The 22,596-nt window shown below is 34.5% G+C and overlaps 1 protein-coding gene across 4 annotated transcripts; it reads left to right on the top strand.

Annotated features, from left to right (window-relative positions):
* Positions 1-5,804: 5,804 nt before the first annotated feature.
* Positions 5,805-19,905, top strand: LOC114369303 (villin-3-like). Of its 4 annotated transcripts, XM_028326510.1 has the most exons (25): positions 5,806-6,076; positions 6,782-7,060; positions 7,752-7,857; positions 8,316-8,415; positions 8,573-8,641; positions 8,949-9,185; positions 9,258-9,435; positions 9,531-9,663; positions 10,730-10,889; positions 10,973-11,123; positions 11,213-11,313; positions 11,407-11,565; positions 12,887-12,955; positions 13,028-13,096; positions 13,190-13,327; positions 13,429-13,557; positions 14,741-14,888; positions 15,010-15,020; positions 15,135-15,275; positions 15,363-15,488; positions 15,946-16,008; positions 16,541-16,645; positions 18,194-18,449; positions 18,902-19,110; positions 19,328-19,905. In XM_028326510.1, exons 3-25 carry the CDS (start codon positions 7,802-7,804, stop codon positions 19,439-19,441), a joined length of 2,922 nt encoding a protein of 973 aa, XP_028182311.1. In that variant the 5' UTR covers positions 5,806-6,076; positions 6,782-7,060; positions 7,752-7,801; the 3' UTR covers positions 19,442-19,905. The 4 variants fall into 4 exon arrangements, with proteins under 4 accessions (XP_028182313.1, XP_028182311.1, XP_028182310.1 ...); XM_028326512.1 differs by lacking the exon at positions 6,782-7,060 and having other exon boundaries at positions 5,805-6,076; positions 18,194-18,437; XM_028326509.1 differs by lacking the exon at positions 6,782-7,060.
* Positions 19,906-22,596: the final 2,691 nt, after the last annotated feature.

Raw genomic sequence — 22,596 nt, forward strand, 5'->3', positions numbered from 1 at the left:
TTATAAATTATAATACTGTCCTATTTCCAGAGTTCTTTTAGTTAAGAAGGATCATATATTATAATATTTTTTTTCTCAGGAAAAAGAAGAATCCATTGAAGTCAGAATAATATTTAGTACCAATATCTCGCTCTAGTTGTTCCCCGAATGAAATCACCGGTATTTCGCTTTTAGAATATACCACATTCTAATGACGGTCCTGGGCAGGAACCCGTCTTAGAATGTTATACATTCTACGATGGTCTTTTACAACCGTCTTAGAATGAAACACATTCTAAGACGGTCTTAAAGACAACCGTCTTAGAATGTATTTTTTAAAAAAAATTAATTTTATTTTTTGTAGTCATCTCCATGTCAGTTATATTACAATGATTGACACCAATACACTGCCTAAGTACACACTTGATACATACTATTTACTCAAATCTACAATTTACTAGGAATAAATGAAATAAAATAGAAAATTTGTTATTGGTACAATGTCACTCATTTTGGAGCATATAAGTCAAATGCTCTAGGCTTGGAATAATTATATTGAGTTTGAGGTCTCCTAAGGAACTACTCAAGAACAAGGGGGTTAGAAAGAAATCTTAAGAGTACTCCTCTACTTGCGAGGTATTCCTTCCACTCAACTCATACTCTCTTAAAAAAATAATTATTATTCAATAGCCAAAATGTATAAAATTTACAATGAGGATCTTTATATAGGCCAACAAAGCCTAAACAAGATGAAGTCCAATCTAATTAAACTAATCAAATCCAAAAGATAACGCAAATTCCGAATTAAGTTAGAATCCAAAATAATCTCAAATCAAACCCCAATGATGAAATAAAAAAAAATCCCTACTTAGTAACTAACCAGATAATTATCCAATCTACACCATTCCTCTTGATTGAGATAAACTCTTCTCCAGAGAGTTCAAATGTTAGAAATGATACCATTAGATAGTATTGACTATTGAGCTGATCAAAGTGCTTCAAACTAGGTGGCATTTGAAATGACATGATCCAAATGGAAAAATGTTAGCTTGAGCCTTTGGATAGCTAATGTCATAGTTAATTATGTAGTCTATACCTTCCTCTTTGAATTACAGGTTACCCAAGGTGGAGATTGGGTGTTTTGTCACTCAGGTGTGGCAGGTAATATCATAATGTTCTCCCTGTGGTGACGGAAGGAGTAAGTATACTCTTTCCCATGATTAAGGGTGTGTTTGCATCATTGTTTATGTGCATTGGAAAGTAAGATTTGAATAAAACAAACATAAGGACATTAGTCATATAATCAAGGGCAACCTAAGCAACATTCATGGGCAAAATGTTACAAATGATATGTTCATTGTAATTGCCTATCTGAAAGGGAACTTGATTTCGCTCCTTAACTGGTAAACATGTCTTGTCTTTGCATGTTACCTAAAAGGGGTAAGGGTGTGGTTCTAACGTTAGTTCTAATCTGGACATACTTATATTAGAAATAACACTCATGGAACTGCCTATCAATGACTAACATACATGGAGTATCCCTTGTGCAACTACAAGTATGAAAAATGTTGGAATAGACTGGGTTGACCTAGCATCTGTTTCTTCTGCTCTTAGGTGATATCTTCAGTTCATATTTTTAAATATCTCTATATTTTTGTTTTTAAACATTTATAGTTTTCATAATTATAAATTCTAAGGATGAATACAGTATCATTGTTGTTATTCAGGTTATGAGTGGGATATTGGAGATTTTCGTGGGGCTTAACGACCTAGTGTGGACTGCTTTAGGAACACTTCATTTGGTCTATCTCAGGAAGAGGTTGGGCCATTATCTGATGTGTCACGGACCTAATCTGAATTGATTCAGGATTGATATGCTCTTGTGATAAGCTAAAACATGCCATCAAGTTGTATGACTCTTTTTTTTAATAAATGTCATAAAATCTTAGTTTTGTCTCTATTTTTTGTTATTCACAGGAAAAAAGAACATTTTTTTCATTTATTAAATTTTTATGATGATTGATGAACATGGCATTATTGTTGTGTGATAGCAATATGACCCAAGCACTCAGCAGCATGCCCAAGAGGACACTTGGGAGGCTTACCCATTTCGAGGATTATGAGTGATCTTTCCCACTCACTTCAGAATATTCTTGCTTTGTCAATTAGTTAGAAGCACTAAGTTAGTTATCAACACTACCTATTGTTGTTATTCTCCCATAACAGAATTTTTCCTATTGTAATCAAGCCAATGATTGGCTTAGTATTCACCTACAACATCTCTATATAAATTGGATAATTGAACAAAATGGGCAAGAAAAAATTTTATTAGTTAACTCTTACTTATCTTAGTGTAGCTTAGTCTTCTAACACTGTGACTCAATCCTGATCTCATATATGGAGATTTTTTTTTATTTAGCTATGAGCTTTGCGTAGATCATAGGTTGGGATTTGTCAATCACTAATTCAAAGTTTTATCTCCCTATTATGGGTATTAATGCACTCCTCTTTGATATGCCCTTTTTAGATCACTACTTCAGATCCTTTATCAAATGTAGATAAAGAAAAGGCAAACACACACACACGCACACACACACACACACACACACACACACACACACACACACACACACACACACACACACACACACACACACACACACGCACGCACGCGCACACACACACACACAACATTCATTTTCCAATATTTATCCTTTTATTGTATATATATACTTTGATTAAGAAACAAATACACGCATTCATTTTCCAATAATCCAAATATTTATCCTTTTATTGTATATATATAGTTTGATTAAGAAACAAATACACACACATTCATTTTCCAATAATCCAAATATTTATCCTTTATTGTATATATTAATTTCTTTTTTATTAATTAGTCAACATCTTGACAAATCTCCATGAGTGGCTTAAAGATGATACCTCACCATAACCTCTACTGCAATTGTGTTCCACTGGCTACGTGAGCTTCACAAAGAACCCAACATTCTTTCCACAACACAAGTCACCCTTATCCACCATCTATTGTGATAGTATTGGTGGTGCTACTTAACTTAACTAATTAATTATGAGCCAATCCTATGTTTCACTCATTCATGAAGCACCCTTTTATTATTATCACTTTGTGCCTGGCTTATTAGTAGTTTCCCATGCTCACTACGTTTCTCACAATTCCTTCTCGGAATGGGGAATTACTTGTATTATCGGAATGGGGAAATTGGTAGAATGCAAAATTTAAAGCTAGCAAAAATATACTTCCCAATAACAGTATTAGGAAAAAAAAGGTTCTCTACTATCATAACCTTTCTTTAGTCAACCACAAAAAAAGAAAGTAATAATAGTATAATACTGACCTTTTTTGTCCGACAATTAGGATCTCAACTATGATTAATGAAACGCCCCCAAGTTTCCTTTTGCACTTGCATGTATCACCTGAAAAACACGAGTTTCAGTATATTTGTGCATTTTATATCAAAGAACAAAAGATATAAATAAAAGGGTATAATCTTAGAAAAATGTGAAAACAACGAGAACTATTATCAAATACCAAACTGAATAACCAACACCAATGTTGAGAGCCAAATTGTCTCAAAAGTTGCCAAAGTGAGGGACTAAACTTATTTTTTTCATAATATCAAGGACTAATGTTTTGGTGTTGCAATTCTACTATTGCACTATATTGTTGTTTATACAATATTGGCATTTTGATGAAGGAATGATGTTTTGGTTTTGATCATTGTCCAAGTGAATGCAAACATATCAGTCATGCAAGCAACATCAACTGTCAATGTTGTTCAAGTTTGCAACCCCTTCTTAGCTCCACCCAGGTATTTATACCAGCCACAGAACTGCCCTGCTAACACTATTCGAATTGGAGATATCCCAAAGGTAATATTGTCTTGATGAATTCTATTTTTGCCCTATATTACCACAACATCAAAATGTACTATAAGTAGTAGCACCATCATTACACTGATGCATTGAAGGCTTTAAAGCCTTTTTCTTGTTCAAATATTATTTCAAAACAAACAGATCCTTTCCAAAAGTTTCTCTATATGCATTTTCAAAACAACAACATAACTAAAACATTTCTCTATATGCATTTTCAAAACTAACAGATCTTAAGTCTTTACACAAGGATAATCATGGCCTTAACATGCAATGATATTTACCCTTAACAAAGTACTTGGTGAAGATGGATCGTGAGAAATTAACACTGACTTTCTTCCATGAAGCTCATAAAGTTCATCTGCATATGAATTATGACACCATTATGTGGAAATTAATCCCAAATAAAATGCAAACCAAGTACAGAAGGGAAAATGAAAAGAAATAAATTACTATGAAATAATGTTGACAACGCGACAAAGCTTAGGGCTGAGACCGTAGGGTGGCGATGACGACGGGACCACAGTAGGGTCAAGGCACAACGGTGGGCCGGCACGGGAGTGCGACGATGTCGATAAGTCAGGCTTAGAATCGGACGCAAGCTAAGTGATGAAGAGGACGACCCGCGCACATGGGTATATGAATTGCGCTAACAATGACGATTCTCTAGACTGAACCACCTTAGGGAAATAAAGTGAAAAAAATGAAATGGTAAAGAGAAATAATAGATGTGATATGTGATATAATAAAAAGATATAGAGATGAAGAGAAAAATAAGGTATAAGTGACTTATAAAAAGTTGAGATGTATAAATATCATAACTTTATTATTGTTCATATTAAAAAATCACAATGTAATACCCATGTTATTAACGAATTTAATTTAGAAGAATTATTCTATTGTGAACAATTCTTTCTTTTTATGATAATAAATAAGTTATTTGTTTGAGTGAAATTACATTTAATTTCCTTAAATAATTACTCATGTTTTCAATTTTGTGCATGTAAAAAAATATAATAAAAAAATGATATTCCACTAAAAGTAATTTGTGAATCATTTTCTCTTATAAAAATCAATTATCAATAGACCTAATAGATATTTAACATGAACAACATAGTTACAATAAAAAAAAACAAATTCTCTTTTCAATAGATTTTTTTTTAATTTCATTGCTTTCAAAGTAAATAAGCATAAAATGAATAATTTCATGATGAGTCAATCAACGTTAATATTTTAATATATTCATAATTTGTTATTATATACACATACTATTAGCCGTTAATTTTTATTAATTATTAAAATAACTTTCTTTTCTTCTAAAATCAATTGCTGATTAGGAGTTCGATCTAAATTTTCAAAATAAATGCTTAGAATTTTTTAATAATTTATTTTTAATAAATTTAGGTCTAAAGTTTAAACTAATCAAATGAGTCTCAATTGGTTCAACATATATTCTTACGAATAAAAATAAATACACTTTAAATTTAGAATAAACGTTTAGTTCTATCCATTACACCAATTAAGGCGCAATGAAACAAGCAAACCCAACAAATCTTATAAGTAACGGAAAGAGAAAAGAAGATAAAAAACACAAAACATAAAAATATTAAAGAAAACGCAAAGAAAAAGGCAAAAAACATGGGCGGTGGCACTGTGAACAGACCATAATTCAGAAAAAAAAATCAGCAAAAAAAAAAACTGTGAACCATTGCCTTAATTTTTTTTTGTCTTAACAAATAACTAACAACAACAACCTTCACAAACAAATAAAATAAAATATAAAAAAATACTAACAACAACAACCTTCACAAACAAATAAAATAAAATATAAAAAAATACTAACAACAATAACATTAAGCCTCCTTTCCCTGTCTATATCTGTTATAATTGTTTTATTTATTTATTTTTTCTTTCTTTCTTCCTTTTTGATTCTGTTCATCTCACCGCCCTTTTTCCACCATCATCGTTGTCATAATTCATCCACACACGATACACACCCCTTTTCTTTTTCTTTTCTTTCTCTCTGAAATTGCAAATCTCAAAAGCCTCAAAAGTTAGAAGAGAGAGAAAGACCACCACGCACAGAAACAGCAATAATTCACTTTCTTTTCCAACTATATCCTTCCCTCTCTCTCTACTATCTCTCTCTCTCTGAAACTCATCATCATCATCGCCGTTGAGATCTCAGGTATACGTCAATTCAATTTGGCTTTGGTCAATTCAATTCCGCGTTGTGCTCTCTTAACGCCTTCCGTAATCGCTGATCTTACTCCTTCTCCTCGTTGTAACTGTTGTGCTATTCGATTCGATGTTTGTTCTCGTTGTTATTTCTCCAATTCTATTGAGTTCCGTGATATGTTTGTCTCCGTCGTTTTTTTTACGGTCTGGGATCGGTTTTGATTTTTCGATTTTTTCGTCGTTTTGTGCTTTTTTTTTTTTTTTGGTGATCTCGCGTTTTTGCTGTGATTTGTGGTTTTTTTTCTTTCTTTTGGAGCTTTGATCAATTGGCGTATTTTTCTGTTTGCTTTTAATTTGATCAATTGGTTGAATGAACATTAGATGAACAGTGCTGGTAGATCTTTAGTGTTCAAGTCTAACGTATTTGGAGTTTCTAAGTTTAAAATCCTTCATTTTTTTTTAATTAGTGCTTGATTCTTAGCTCTGATCAAGTTAGTGTTCAAAATTCCACGGGCTTTTAAGTGCATAACTCTGAATGTAATCTTTGATAAATTATCTGATTTTGGAAAAAATATTGGAATGCTTTCCCGAGTTGGCTATTAGTGAATTTGATTTGAGAGAAGTTTTGGTGGAACAAGCTGTAGAAGAGCAATTATTTGCTGAAGTCTTTGCAGCAATAACACTTTAAGCTTTTAATGTTGTTCTCGGCTTACAGTATCTGCCTAATTAAAGAACTGGGAAGCTTGGGACATGCATGGCAGAGATGGGGTTGTTCTGGTAACAAGGAGCTTGTTATTTGCTTCGTTGGTTAAAGAAGTAATCTATAGTGAAAATAGTGCAACTATGGAAGGCTGGTCCTGGCTGTATTATTTTGCATATTAAAAGATTACTTTAAAAGATTTCATTTTGTTACCATCTTGATCATTGCTTTTGAAAACTGACAAGACAACTCATGCTACTGAATAGAATGACTGGCCAAACCTTGTTATGGAAGGTACTTTGGAATTGTGTTAGCATGCAATATTTAAAATGATATTATTTAGGTCATTGCAAACTGTGATCATCACTGAAATATATGTGCTTCCAGAAGTAATGTACTCCCATTGCTAGAAACTTGTTTGCATTCCAGAAGTGAATCAAGTGATGCTTTTATAACATGAAAAAGTGGGCAGTTTTCTTGATTTGCAAATCCTTGCTTTATTTCTCCATCTTTTTAAGAAGAGCATATTATTTCTAATACGAGGTCCTCCATCATAGTAAGCCTAAGTTGTTCTGTGGTCTGCTTTAGTCATTTTCCTTATTTATAAACCAGCAGTTTGTTAGCTGTTTGTGATTATAATGATGTATAGAGGATATAGAAAGTCAATTTATATCATAACTATCTGTTGGAAAGCGAGTTTTCTATGATTGATTCTCCAAAAACATATAAAAACCATTCTGCCTTGGCCATGGTTTAGATGAAAAATATAGAAAATATTTCATGTTTTCTGTGCAGGCTTTTGATGCTGCTGTTCTCTACACATCACTTGATACTTATCAAGTTTTAATCATGCACTCGTATGCACAATATTTTATTCTAGGAGAATATGCAACTACTTTATCTGCATAGTAATGAATGATTTTCTCATGTTTATTTTTTCTCAACTTTGTTTTCTTCATGCATTGGATTACTTTCACATTTGCAGAAATTGTGTTTGCTGATAAAGAAAGGATACTCTAGAAGGAACTTTTAGCCATGTCTAGCTCAGCAAAAGTTTTGGATCCTGCATTCCAGGGAGTTGGTCAAAGAGTGTATCCTTTAAGTAATGGGTGTGAATAAAATTATCTTTATGAATAAAGTAAAAGTGAAAAGTATGATAAACGTTTACTGCTGATAGAATCATCAAACATATGCAACTAATCTTCAGCTCTAAGCATGGCTTATTCACTATCGTGAACCAAATATTCCCAAAGCTTGAGCTGTTGGGTGAAGGTACATAAAATGATTTTATATCAAACACATCAACATGCTTGAACCTTCACTGTGTTGAAAATTAACTTTTATTTTTAAGAATGGGGGACAAGGATCAAACTCTAGACCACACGGTTATAGAGGCTCCGATTCCATGTCATGAATTTGTTACTCAAAAGAGCTGTTGAGTTAAGACATATGGATGATTTTATGTCTAGCATTCATGCTATATTGTGTTATATATTGAATATTGAATATACTGTATGCTTTGAGAGGTTTTAAACTTAACTTGCTGTAGAGGAACTGAAATATGGAGGATTGAGAATTTTCAGCCAGTTGCATTGCCCAAATCTGAGTATGGCAAATTCTACACGGGAGATTCGTACATCATCTTGCAGGTCTGAGCTATATCCAATATTACCTTTGATGCATTCATATATATATGAATGTATCTGGTGTTGCTGTTCATAATTTCATTAAGTGTGAAATATAGGTTGTTGTCTTTTTCTTCCATTTAAAAAAACTGTGTTTATTTTGTGTGTATTGTATCTACAGACAACTCAAGGCAAAGGAGGCACTTATTTTTATGATTTACACTTTTGGATTGGAAAGGATACAAGTCAGGTAAGCCTGGACTTTGCTTTCCTTCTTCTCCATCCCATGTCTTGCCTAATTCATCTTGCATTACTTTTTTTTCTCCCTCTTAGAATGAAGAGGCATGTAGAATGTTGTAGAATTGTGCTTTTTTGAAAAGTTTACTATTTCATGGTTGTTTTATGTCTCCATTCACTTTCACTATTTCCCCCCTTTCCTGACTCCTTTTTAACTAGTATTTAGATGTGTTGAGTTATTTGGAAAGGGCAGGGGTTAGGAGGGTTCATAGTTGCTTTGACAAAATAATAATCTTGGCTGACACTGATTTTACTTCTAGGATGAGGCTGGAACTGCAGCCATTAAAACTGTTGAACTTGATGCTGCTCTTGGAGGGCGTGCAGTGCAGCACAGGGAAATCCAAGGACATGAGTCCGACAAGTTTTTGTCATACTTTAAACCATGTATTATACCATTAGAGGGTGGAGTTGCATCTGGGTTTAAAAAACCTGAAGAAGAGGAGTTTGAAACACGTTTGTATGTATGCAGAGGGAAAAGAGTTGTAAGATTGAGACAGGTATAGTCTTCTCTGTTATTCATGAACTTCATTAATTCAGTACGCATGAAGTTTGACATTTTGCTTTGACAGGTCCCTTTTGCAAGGTCTTCGTTGAACCATGAAGATGTATTCATACTAGATACTGAGAACAAGATTTATCAATTCAATGGTGCAAATTCCAATATTCAGGAAAGAGCCAAGGCTTTGGAAGTCATACAGTTTCTGAAAGAAAAATACCATGAAGGGAAATGTGATGTTGCAATTGTTGGTAAGGCAATTTTCCTATTATGTATTTCAGTATTTCTGTTCTTCCAATGCACATTCATTTGTTTTTTACTTCATAAAATCTATCCCACATTGCAGACGATGGAAAATTAGACACTGAGTCAGACTCAGGTGAATTTTGGGTCCTCTTTGGTGGTTTTGCTCCCATTGGGAAGAAGGTAATCAGTGAGGATGATATTATTCCAGAGACAATTCCTGCTCAGCTTTACAGGTATCTTGGTTTCGTGGTCCTTAAGTCCCTTCCCCCACTCCATATTTTACCTGAAGCATTTTTGTTTTGAAACGGTGATATAATTAGAGAGTCTTTGGTCATTTTTTAACAAAACCCAAATAATACCATCAAGACAAATGAATTGTCAGCTACTATATAATTTTTTAAAGATTGCCATATAACCTCATTTGCATGTAAGATCTAAGACAATTAGAAAAGTTATATGTAATCAATTGCTATATTATCTAGGTTTGAATCCCCCCACTAACATAACATTAATAACATTTGCCGATCAATTTTTTTTTGCTCTATTATCTTTTTTTTTTAAAATAAAAATACAATAAGCTCTTGTTTAGTCAATGTGAGGAGAAGATTAATAGCAAGTATGCAAAAGATGGATATGAGGGAAGATAGTCTGATTAACAAGGAGAGAATAAATCAGATATAACTTTTAGAGATGCTATCAAAAGGACCTTGCTCTCTCTCTCTCTCTCTCTCTTTATATATATATATATATATATATATATATATATATATATATATACATATATTGAGAATTTGGCTCAAAGAGCCCATTGTCATTTATATTACTAAAAATCTTTAAATACAATTTTGGATAGCTAAATCTTATGATTTGAAATATGCATGCATATAGTTTATGCTCAATGTCTGAGTTTTTTATGTGACATGAGGATATTTTGATTGGAATTATGGGCTTTGGAATTCCTCTAATACTGTCTGAAGAATGAAGATGTCTTTTTGTTTCTGCTTGCTGAATTATGCTCAGGACAGTATTATTTTGGTTAAATAATATTATTGTCACATAGTTAAATATTTATTTTCATATTCTTTTCTCATTAATAAGCTTACCAATATAAATTCAAATGAAGTTTATGTTTCTTTGTGTTCTATATGTGTGCCCTAGGCATTTAAATTTATTGACCTGGAGGATATGATCACTTCATCATGTGTTGATTAGCATATCAATAGTTTGCATATGGTCACTGACAATGCTTTATTCCAATAACTAAAATGAAGAATAACTTCATATGACTTGTCCTGCCAGTATTGTTGATGTTGAGATCAAGCCTGTGGAAGGTGAACTTTCTAAATCACTGTTGGAAAACAACAAATGCTATTTACTGGACTGTGGTGCTGAGGTGTTTGTCTGGGTTGGTCGTGTGACACAAGTTGAAGAACGAAAATCAGCCTGCCAAGCCGTTGAGGTAAGGCCATTGTAGAATCTATAATCTAATTCATTTCCATTTGTTTGTTAAATTGGATTCATTAATTCTACCAATACCTCCAGGAGTTTGTTGCAAGCCAAAATAGGCCAAAGTCTACAAGGATAACCCGGATTATTCAAGGTTATGAGCCACATTCATTTAAGTCCAACTTTGATTCTTGGCCATCAGGATCTGCTAGTACCAGTGCTGAGGAAGGAAGAGGAAAAGTTGCAGGTGTATATCATTTGTTCTCTCTTATACTTTGACTTGCCATTTTGTGTAGCCAGCCATACTGACAAGTGAGCTATTTGATGTACTGTCAGCATTGCTTAAGCAACAAGGCATGGGTGTCAAAGGAATGACAAAAAGTACCCCTGTAAATGAGGAAATTCCACCTTTGCTTGAAGGAGGTGGAAAGATAGAGGTGGGGTTATAATTTTCTTTATAAACTTTCCTACTTCCCTTAGCATTATTTAATTTACACCTGTAAACACTTAATATTATTTGAAATTTGTAGGTATGGCGAATCAATGGAAATGCCAAGAATGCATTGCCAAAGGAGGAGATCGGTAAATTTTATAGTGGAGATTGTTACATTGTACTGTACACCTACCACTCTGGTGAGCGGAAAGAAGACTACTTCTTGTGCTGTTGGTTTGGCAAAGACAGTGTTGAGGTAATTTATGTTCTTTCTGATTTGAGATCTATAGATATATATGCACATTACATTCACTTTTTGGTTCCAACACTATTAGGACTGATCTAGAATTTTCGTGTATAGGCATTAAAATTCCTTATAATTTTTTTATCCCCCAGATTCCTTATAATTTTCTTTTGTCTTAATAACTTCCTTCTTTTCTTAAAAAATCATAAAAACAACCCACAATTTTGGTGAGAAAAATAACTAGCTTATATAATTAGGAATTATGGATTACAAGTAGGGTAAAATATTTTCCTTTTATCCCTTTCACATGGCTGTGTGCATCAACCAGGGCAAAAAAGTAAAACATAGGAGAAAGCAAATAGGTTCATTAATCAATGTCATCTTCCATTCTATTTTGCATATCTTTCGAACTGATATTTCTAGAAAAAAAAAAAAACAGAGCATCATAGAGAGGCCTTAAAGTTAAAGGCGAGTAAATTTTCCGTACTTCTGTAGTATATGTTCCTTTGCAGTCAACTTTATTTGGTAATATTTTTTAGTTAAAAAATTAAATTAGGAAAAAAATAACCATACAAAGGTGGGTGCTTCTACTTTAAGGGCAGGAGTATGTACTATGGGAGGATTAAAATTTTTCATATTGGGAAAAATCCAAGTCCCACATTGACTAGAGATAGTGCCAGGATAAGTGGGGGGGCAATCCTTAACCCAAATTATTAGAGCCTATTATAGATTTGTTATTGAATCACCTACCATATTATCCATGCACCAAGTCCAAAGTCCCACCACATTGTCTAGAGATGGTGCCAAGATAATGTATTTAAGTGGGGCGCAACCTCCTCCCCATAAGCTAGGTTTTGGGGTTGAGTTAGACCCAAACCCAAATTCTAAGATTCGATAAAAAAAGAAATTATTTTATGAAAATAAGCTTAATTGAACATGTGTTAGCTCCTCTTTAAGAATATAATAAATTAGAATGTTCATCTATACAGAACTAGTGTTGTTTTTGCTAAATATTAAAAGTCAAACTGGTTATTACATTCAATTTTTCTTCTTGAGTAGAGGAAAGGTGTTGGAATATTTGTAATTCACCACTTTACTGATTAACATTGTTCAAAGAATGGTGAGTAATCACATATTAATCAACCCCTTAAGTGGTTAGTCATTCCTAAACTGAAAATACTTTTACTAAGGATTCTTTTTTGGAAATTTCGCCCAATCACATAATTGTTTATCTGTACTTTCAATTCAAATTGTATTTTCTGCACTAATACTTTGTTGAATCAAATAAGTTTGTTTTGAATGCTTTTGACCTTGGGTTAAATTTCCTATTCAGGAGGACCAAACAACGGCTACTAGGTTGGCCAATACAATGTCTACCTCATTAAAGGGTAGACCTGTACAGGTATTGTAATACTAATGTCAAGTTGAGGATGTTGCTTGGAAAATGTGTATAATTTACAGTAGTTTCTTGCAGGGTCGCATATTTGAAGGCAAAGAGCCGCCACAGTTTGTTGCTATTTTCCAACCAATGGTGGTTCTCAAGGTATCATGAGGAAAAGTATATGGTGTTTTCAATAATATATAGTATAGCTTAGAGAAGCTAACTCTTTTTTTAACTAATATACACCTGTTTTAGGGAGGGTTCAGCTCTGGATACAAGAAACTAATAGCAGACAAAGGAGTATCAGATGAGACATACACAGCAGAGAGTATTGCACTTATTCGAATTTCTGGAACTTCTATTTACAACAATAAATCAGTACAAGTTGATGCAGTATGTACTCATGAAAGTATTCCTTATTTTTCCTCTACAAGTATGTTGGTAGGGTTTATATTTTTTTTCTAGCCCTTAATACTTATGTTATTCTTATTAAGGTGCCATCATCATTGAATTCCACTGAGTGTTTTGTCCTGCAATCTGGCTCTACAATTTTCACTTGGCATGGAAATCAGTGTTCCTTTGAGCAGCAACAGCTAGCAGCAAAGGTTGCTGATTTTTTACGGGTAAGATCTATGGCTCTCATAAAAATTTGAAGAATAACCAATTCTCAGTTTTCTACTTAGAGAAGTTCAATTTACACATGAAAACTTTGAACCTGTGGGTATTTTTTTCAGTCAAGTTTTGAACTTATATTTATGGAACTTGTTACCTCAAGATCAAATCTTTCAAACTGACATGATGTGGTGATATAATCTTCTGGTTATACTAAAGTGCATCCCTTGAAGCTACATGGGACTCGACTTAATTTTTATTTTATGATTTGTTTGGTTTAATAGAATTAGAGAGGAAAGAAATCGAAAAAATAAAAAAGATGGAGAAGTATCATAGTTCAGTTGTTTGTATGTGCATGGGAAGGTGGAAGGAGAGAAACTGAGGTTGGGTACAACACACGTTTTTCTCCATGACAGGCAATATTTCCGAAGAGATGATGAAGTAGGAGAACATATTCTTACCCTATCTCTCTCTTTTGTTTTCTTCTTGGAGATGAGTAGCGAGAGCATCTGAGGCTTCTTCATGCCTGCCGTGGAGGCTGTTGGATCAATTACCATTGTTGAACACCTTGGAACTGGAAGGCTCGTGGTCCCCATGCTCATTGTTTTAATATAGAGTGGTGTGGAGACACACAATATGCCCCTAGAAATGAATTATGAGTTGAGAAGCTTCATTTGGAAGTTTAGCTCACTGTTTTGGTGGATGAATGAAAATGTGCTTAACAGTGACAAATTTGTCCTAAAATCAGAGCAGTGCAGCAGAGAATTAACTTGGTGATTGGTGATACTTGGACAATGCCCTGATTTTTTTTACAGTGCCATATTCTTCAACTGTGCCAGAAACAAGTATCTTTGTTTTGGTACATTTGCCCCAAATCTCATTCTATGTTATAGCAGAGAAGAATAGACATGGTGGTGGGGTGGGGGTGGCAGAGAATCTTTGCTGGGTTCATGTGTGTTCTCTTTTTTAAAAGAAATCTTTTAAAGGATAAAATGTTGTTGAATATACACTGTCTATTTCTTTCCTTCCTATTTATATTCATCCAAACAATATACTTCTTCTACTATATTTCTTTTTTATTTCCTTCTTTTATATCTTACCTCCATCCAAACAAAGTGATTTTAGCATGAAGTTAAAATAATAGTAGTTTTGCTCTATACATTATTTGCTTATGAGATACATGTCCATGTTCAGCCAGGAGCTACTTTAAAGCATGCTAAAGAAGGAACAGAAAGCTCAGCTTTCTGGTCTGCACTAGGAGGAAAACAAAGTTACACCAGCAAGAAAGTTGTTAATGAGGTTGTCAGAGATCCACATTTGTTCACTTTATCATTTAACAAAGGTTGCATTTCTTGTCATGTTACTTCTTATTATAGAATATTGTTATGCAATTGCATACTTTTTTACTGATATACTGACCATTTCTGATATTTTTTTGTTTTTTTCCATTGTGGATCCACCAGGAAAGTTCAATGTGAGTTTTGTGACTGCACCTTCATTATATAAAATTTCCCCTTAATTTTAGGAAATAGTAACCACAGGAGGTTCTGAATGTCTTCTAAATCTATTTTTATATTTTACTCTGCAGGTAGAGGAGGTTTACAACTTCTCTCAGGACGACCTGTTGCCGGAGGATATCCTTATACTTGACACACATGCAGAAGTGTTTATTTGGATTGGTCATTCTGTGGAACCCAAAGAAAAGCGAAATGCTTTTGAAATTGGCCAGGTAAACATGCTAAACAATTTATGGCTTTTATCTCCTATATTGCCTTCTACTTGATATTCTTGATGCTTACTCAAAAATTTCCCTCAGAAATACATAGATTTGGTTGCATCTCTGGAGGGGCTATCTCCACATGTACCACTATATAAAGTAACAGAAGGGAATGAACCTTGCTTTTTCACAACATACTTTTCATGGGATCATGCAAAAGCTATGGTATGTACCACAACATAAAAATGTCCCTTTTTCTGGTTTGTTGTCACTTCTATTTTCTTTGAGAAAATTAATTATTTTCACTCTTTATCTTCAGCTGTAAAGTTTTAAATTTTTGCATGTCCTTGTTGGTTGAGAAGAGACCATAATTATTGGCTGAGTGGCAAGTTTAGTGGAATCCCATTATATTATTATCATTATTTATAGGCTCACAAAATTCTGAATGTAACATAGTACTGCTCCCATGCATGAAACAGTGCTAGTTAGTGCTGTCAGTCTATTTACATGGTAAAAGTAGATCAAAAATTTGTGAGATTTCAGAAAATGGTGAAGTGGTTGAGAGAACTTTTTAAAGAAATTCACCATAACGAGACAAAATGCTCAAGCCATTCAAAATTTATTGTTTGGGAAACAGCTATTTTGTTAATTCTTCATGCTTTATTTTAAATGTGCAATGCAGGTTATGGGGAACTCATTTCAGAAAAAGGTGTCACTACTCTTTGGACTTGGCCATGCTGTGGAGGTATTATGACTCAGCTTCTAATTTTAAATTGGGAAAGCCGATGTTGAACCATGCAAAGTAGTCCAATTTACAGATTATTGTATCATATTTTATGTTCGAACCACGTGAACCTTAACTACTGTAATAAACAATGTGTTTACTTTCATATATCCAACAACTGATATGGTAATGCAGAAATGCTTTAGAATATTCATAACTATGAATTACTTATAGAAATGCCTCTTTTCTCTTTAATTAACATTGAAGTTCAATGATTTAATTATAGACCTTTGGTTCTGTTTGTTACCCATGATTTAATTATATCTTAAGAACCAACCTCAAAGCCCTCCACACTATGATTCTTATGTTTCTAGTTAAATGATTTACCACACTTGTTGAGCTATATTTATTTTTTCTTTTTCAATGTTATGTTACAAGTTGTGTAGATGCAATACTTTCAGTGTTAAATATCATGTCTTACTTTGTTGTTGCATTAATTAATTTGTTGTCATTCCTCTACTGCTTAACAAGGCTTTGCTGATTTTGGTGACAGGAAAAGTTGAATGGGTCAAGTCCAGGGGGACCAAGACAAAGAGCAGAAGCTTTGGCTGCCTTATCTAATGCATTTGGTTCATCTTCTGAGAAAGCATCCGGTTTGGTATGCTTACTTGCTTATAGAAAATTCAGTACCTTTTTATTTTATACTTTTATAGTCAATGATGTTTAAACCAAAAGTAGATTATCTTGACTATAGGACATAGGAATTATTACAAGGAATTTTAACCCAAATTGGCTCCTTTAGTTTAAAGAGGGGTGCACTTTGGAGAATAAAGTGTAAGTGGTATTTTGATGAGGAAACCAGGGGAGCGGAGGGCAACCAATGAAGCACTATACTTGCTATGGCGATTGATGGAGCAATATTAGAGGAATCTAAAAGACTCACGTGCTCTTCATTAATTTGGAAAATACATGCAGTAAAATGCAAGGATAGATATTATGGAAGGCCCTAAAGAAAAAGAAGTTTGCATAATAGATTCAACTGCTATCGAAGTGCTTGAAGCAAGAAAAGAATGCAAAATTGGAATCCAGAAAGAGACCCAAGAAATCTTCCTCAGTAGAACAAACAAGATTACAGGTGTATCCCTTTGGCAACTTCAGGAGCAACCCCTCCTCTTCTAGTGAACTCCTGACTTAATGCCTAACTAACTAATTGACTCTATTATTTTTATTTATATGTTGTCTCTTTACATTCTTCTGTGAGTTCCCTCTATTCCTTATTAAACCCCCTCACATGTAGCCTTTTTACTATTGGGTGCAAATTCATATTGCCTATATTTACACAATTAAGGATATGTATGAGGGGATCACAACTAGGGTGATATTTGATAACACAAGGTGGGGTCACAGTAGATTTTCCTCTAACTATATGGCTAAACTGAGGGTCAAATTTGACCTTTCTACCTTTAGTCTCGGATGCACTTATTGAGCATGTCCAAGAGGTTCGATGATGCATGCCTTTTCACACGTGGTTGGAGACAAGAATTGGGAGCACATGACTTTTGCTAGAAATAAGATGGAGTATGGAATGTGAAGTCGGCTGGAGGCACATCAATCCTGACTTATAAGTGAAAATTGGAGGCCACACCATATCATAACCCTCATGGTTTTAGTATCTTGTGTTCATCATACAAAACAATGGAGATATAGACATGGGCTTCAAGCTAGATGTTTGAATTGGAGGGTTTTGGATGTTATTGCAGCACTATAAAACCTACAATGTTGTATGAAAATGAATGTTGAGCAGTTAAAAGCTATCAAGGGAATAAATTCTATGCAATAGAGATGATAATGGTGTGTCTGATAAGGGGGACGTATTAGACAAGATACGATCAGGATAGAATGCACTAGAGAGAAAGATGGCTGAGCCTCAGTTCAGGTAGTTTAGGCATGTGCGAGGAAGACCTGTAGTAGCCTAGATGAGGATTGAATGGATCAGAGAGAATAAAGTAATTTTCGAGTGGGGAAGCTGCATTAAAGAAAATTACTTTAAGTGGAGATCATCTGTGTTGTATTCTGTACATTTTTCATTTATATGGTTCTTTATTCCTATAACCTTCATTATTGTTTCTTTGTGGTTGTGTTGTCATTATTCTGTTCCATTATTCTATTATAATCAGTTCTCAATTAACCCTTTGCCTTCTTGCAGGCACAAGATAGATTGAATGGGTTAGGCCAAGGGGGACCAAGGCAAAGGGCAGAAGCTTTAGCCGCTTTAAACTCTGCATTTAATTCATCATCTGGGACGAAGACTTTTACTCCTAGGCCATCTGGAAGAGGTCAAGGATCACAAAGAGCTGCAGCAGTAGCTGCTCTTTCACAAGTTCTTATGGCTGAAAAGAAAAAATCACCGGATGGTTCTCCTGTTGCTAGCAGGAGTCCTATCACTGAAGGTAGTGCTACTGGTAAGCAAAATAGTTCTTGTCTAAATGTGATGTTGCATTCCCTGAATACAATGGGTTGTTTGGGTTGAATATTTTACTACACCCTATTACTTATGTGTTTTTCTTTTGAAATTTGAATAATTAATATAAATCCTTTTTGTTTAATTCTAATTATTTGATATTTTTTAATCATAATAATATATACTGCTAGTAAACTACTAAGACTGGAAGCCTAAGCGCTACATTGTTGTACTACATTCTCATAGCATCTTAGAAACCCCTGTGGCTTTATTGAGATCAAGAGAAGAAACAACACATGCCAATTTAATAACTTTTAGGTTTTTTCTTTCCCTCAATAGGAATCATTGAAATAAATGCCAGTTTTGCATTAAAAAGCATAACTGACCAGTGTTCGCACAAAATTGTTTGTGCTTGCGTCTGATCATATTATAAGTTTTAAGTTCTTGGTGCAGAAACTAAAAGTGACTCCTCTGAAGTTGAAGAAGTTGCAGAAGCCAAGGAAACAGAGGAACTTCCCCCTGAGACCGGTAGCAATGGGGATTTGGAACTAAAACAAGAGAATGCGGAGGAAGGAAATGATGGTCAAAGGATGTTCAGTTATGAGCAATTAAAGACTAAATCTGGTCATAATGTGCCTGGAGTTGATCTTAAACGGAGAGAGGTTAGTCTTGTTTTGTACTGATCTAATATTTAATTTAATATTATATTAATTTTATTTTGAAATATCTCTTGAAATTTTGACAATCGCCACCCCTTTAATTTTATTAAATCATCTTTACTTGCATTCCCCTAAGCCAAACTAACAAAATTAGATTATCTTTCAATTTTATGCTTTAGATTGATATACCATTTTTCTTTCTTCTCCACTTGTCGGTCAGGCCTATCTGTCAGAGGATGAGTTCAACACTGTATTTGGAATGGCAAAAGAAGCATTTTACAAGTTGCCAAGATGGAAGCAAGACATGCTGAAAAAGAAATACGAATTGTTCTAAACTTGAAATGAAAGAGTGACGTCTGCTTCTTTAGCTGCTATACCTTTCCTCAGTTATCTTTAAAATGCTCTTATCTGTTGAGATAGTGTGGTTTTATTGGGTATATACCATAGTTTGGGTTCTTATCATAGCGTTTTGCTTTCGGCCTATATAATGGGCGTAGCTGTGGTTAGTGTCCAAGTTTGAATGTGACGCCGCATGCATGGAGAGTGTTTTTTAGTTTCTCCTTTTAGATTTTGCTGTTGCCTCTTGCAATGTTTGCATATTGTAGCAATGAAGACACTAGACAGTGGGCAGGTCCAATTCTTTCATTTTATCAAGTTTGTATTTTATATCTGTGGCTTTTTTTTCTCTCTCTTTTTTAATGTTATTGGTTAGAAAGGCGGGTGTATATGTATTATTGTTTTTACACTTATCTCAATATAATGAAAAACAAAAAATAAGTTTGTTATTTTTAACTTTAATTTGTATTATGTAATGTGAATGCTGTTGTCTGATTATTTCTATTAATAGCTGGAACTTTGAATTTGGGGGTGTGATATTGTATATACGTCGGTTAAAATCAAATTTATTTGCAAGTGTATTTAAATTAAAATAAAAAAATTTAATAGTATAAATTTTAATATATTCAAATCTTTAAGAAATATGCATAATTAACCATTGATTAAAATGATTAAAAAATGCATATTATTAATATTAGAGACTAATTACTTAGAGAAAGTTATATATTAATACAATATACAAATAGTTTGGCATTTACGCAAGCACTGAATTGGTGAGGCGGAGACGTCCAGCTCTATTTAATAACTTCCATTTTCAAGAGGCAAACTTGGACTGAATTTTTACTACCACATTGTTAAAATCCCCGGCTGTGACCCACTCTATAACAGGATTAAATACCAAGTATTTGCCTATACAAGAGGTACATTTAATGCTCATAATGCCCTCAATCCCATCCTTCATGGTTGGGGGAACTCCCTTCGAGCAGACAAAATTCAATTTGCGGAGGTTTACTTTATGGCTTGAGATAACACATAAATTATCAAGGACGTCAATCATCACTTTGGCTTGTTCATGAGAATCTCTACAAAATAACAACACGATATCTACGAATAGAAGATGGGACACCGATAAACATCCCCTAGACATGGATGGGCTCCCACACACCTCTTGATTTGGTCTTGAATACTCACTATTAATCTCTCCATGCATAATAGAAAAAGGTAAGGTGAGAAGGGATCACCTTGCCTTAGGCATTGGCTAAGACTCCCCGGCTTTATAACATTCCAAATAATTAAAAGGGAGAACACTAAACATCCCATACAATTAGCTTGACAATGGAGGGTAGGAAGCCAAAGTCAATGAGCGTTATCCTCAGAAAATTTCAATTGACCTTGACCCTATCATATGCCTTTTCTCAGTCAATTTTAATAGCAACATAACCCTTCTTAATTGTGGATCTGGAGATCGAATGGATAACTTCTTGAGTTAGGATAGCATTTTCTATAGTGTCTCGTCTATGTATAAAATTATCTTGGAAAGGCCCATTATATCATTTAGATAAGAGCGAATCCAGGATACCAAAACCTTCGTAATGACCTTGTAAGCGATATTACATAAGCTAATAGGCCCGATCGAACTCCTAGAGGCAATCAAATTGATCAACTTTGGGGATCAAAACAAGGAGTGTCTAGAGAAGACTATCCTCAGTAGATCCAGATCTGAAATCCTCCCTCACCATTAACCAGAGATTCCCCCCAACCACATTCCAATAGTGTTTGAAGAAGAAAGGCTGAAATCCATTAGGGCTAAGGGCCTTAAAGGATTTCATACTCATCACCACACGATGAACCTCCTTTTTCAAAACTAACCTAATAAGTGCTTCCCTTGCCTCACCAGGAATTTGAGGGAGGATGATACCCTGAGGAAAAGAGGAGGTGCTTGCAATATCATTTGAAAATTAATTTTTAAAATACCTAGTAGCCTCCTTCTTAAGGGTTTCTGGCTCAAAGTTTCAAGACCATCATCAAGAAATAACCCATGAACTTTGTTTTGCTTCCTCCAGACAATGGTTTGGGTATGGAAGAAAGTTGAGTTCCTATCCCCAAAGAAGGATGTCATTCAGCTCTTGGTGAACTCCTCCTTAAGCCTCAAGGGACTCTCGTTTTCGCCCCTCTATAAGGAAAGCTACACCCCTTTAAGCCTGGATTGAACTTGCCTCTTTCTATGAAAAATATTCCCAAAAACGTTTTGATTAAAAACTAGGGAGTTGTCTTGTACTTGCTTTAGGCATCTAGTAACTTAGAGACGTCTTTGCCCATGAAGAACGAACTACCTGACCATAATGATTATGGGTGACCCAAGCCACATGAAATCAAAAAGGGCACTCCCCACGGGTATCCCTCATATCTGCATATTAGAGAAGCATGGGACAATGATCGAAATAAACTTCATGTAAGTTTTCCACAAAGGCTTCTGGGAAGGCAATACACCAAGCTTGATTTGCTAACACCCTACCATGCCTTTTGGCCATCATTTTCCCCACCTGTTTCTTGTACCAGGTAAATTTCAAACCTGTAGCTTCCATATCCAAGAGATAACACTTATCCGTCATATCCAACATAAGGTCGGCTCTTGATGCTATGAATTTCACCCTAGAACTTTAGATGGCTTCACTATCTTGTTATAGTCCCCAATAAGCATCATGGGTCAGAGATACTAGAATTAATGGACATAAGATGATACCAAAGATAGTATCGTTGTGTAAACTGGGGATTAGAATATACATCGATGCAACACCACCTCTAAGCGTCTCTCGTAATGCCAAAAGTGATAGCTTGGGGAAAGCTATACATGTCAAAAGTATTCAAACCGCTCTGATTGTCTACTAAAATCCAGATGCCCCTGGAATGACTCGAGGCTTCCACCAAGTGGCGAATTTGCCCAAGGACTACTTTCGCAGATGCAAAGAGGCAGTGTGTTTCCATTAAGATGAAGATAGTTGGTTTATACAATTGCACCAGCTCTTTAATACGACGTTTCTCTTTCGCATTAATTGCACCCCGGATATTCCAGGGCACAATGTTAACAACATTGAAGACATTCATAAATAACTATGAGAGTGAGGGGGTGATTTCTTAAGAGTGCAAGGTCAT

The sequence above is a fragment of the Glycine soja genome, chromosome 10, assembly GCF_004193775.1.
Source record: "Glycine soja cultivar W05 chromosome 10, ASM419377v2, whole genome shotgun sequence".
NCBI lineage: Eukaryota > Viridiplantae > Streptophyta > Magnoliopsida > Fabales > Fabaceae > Glycine > Glycine soja.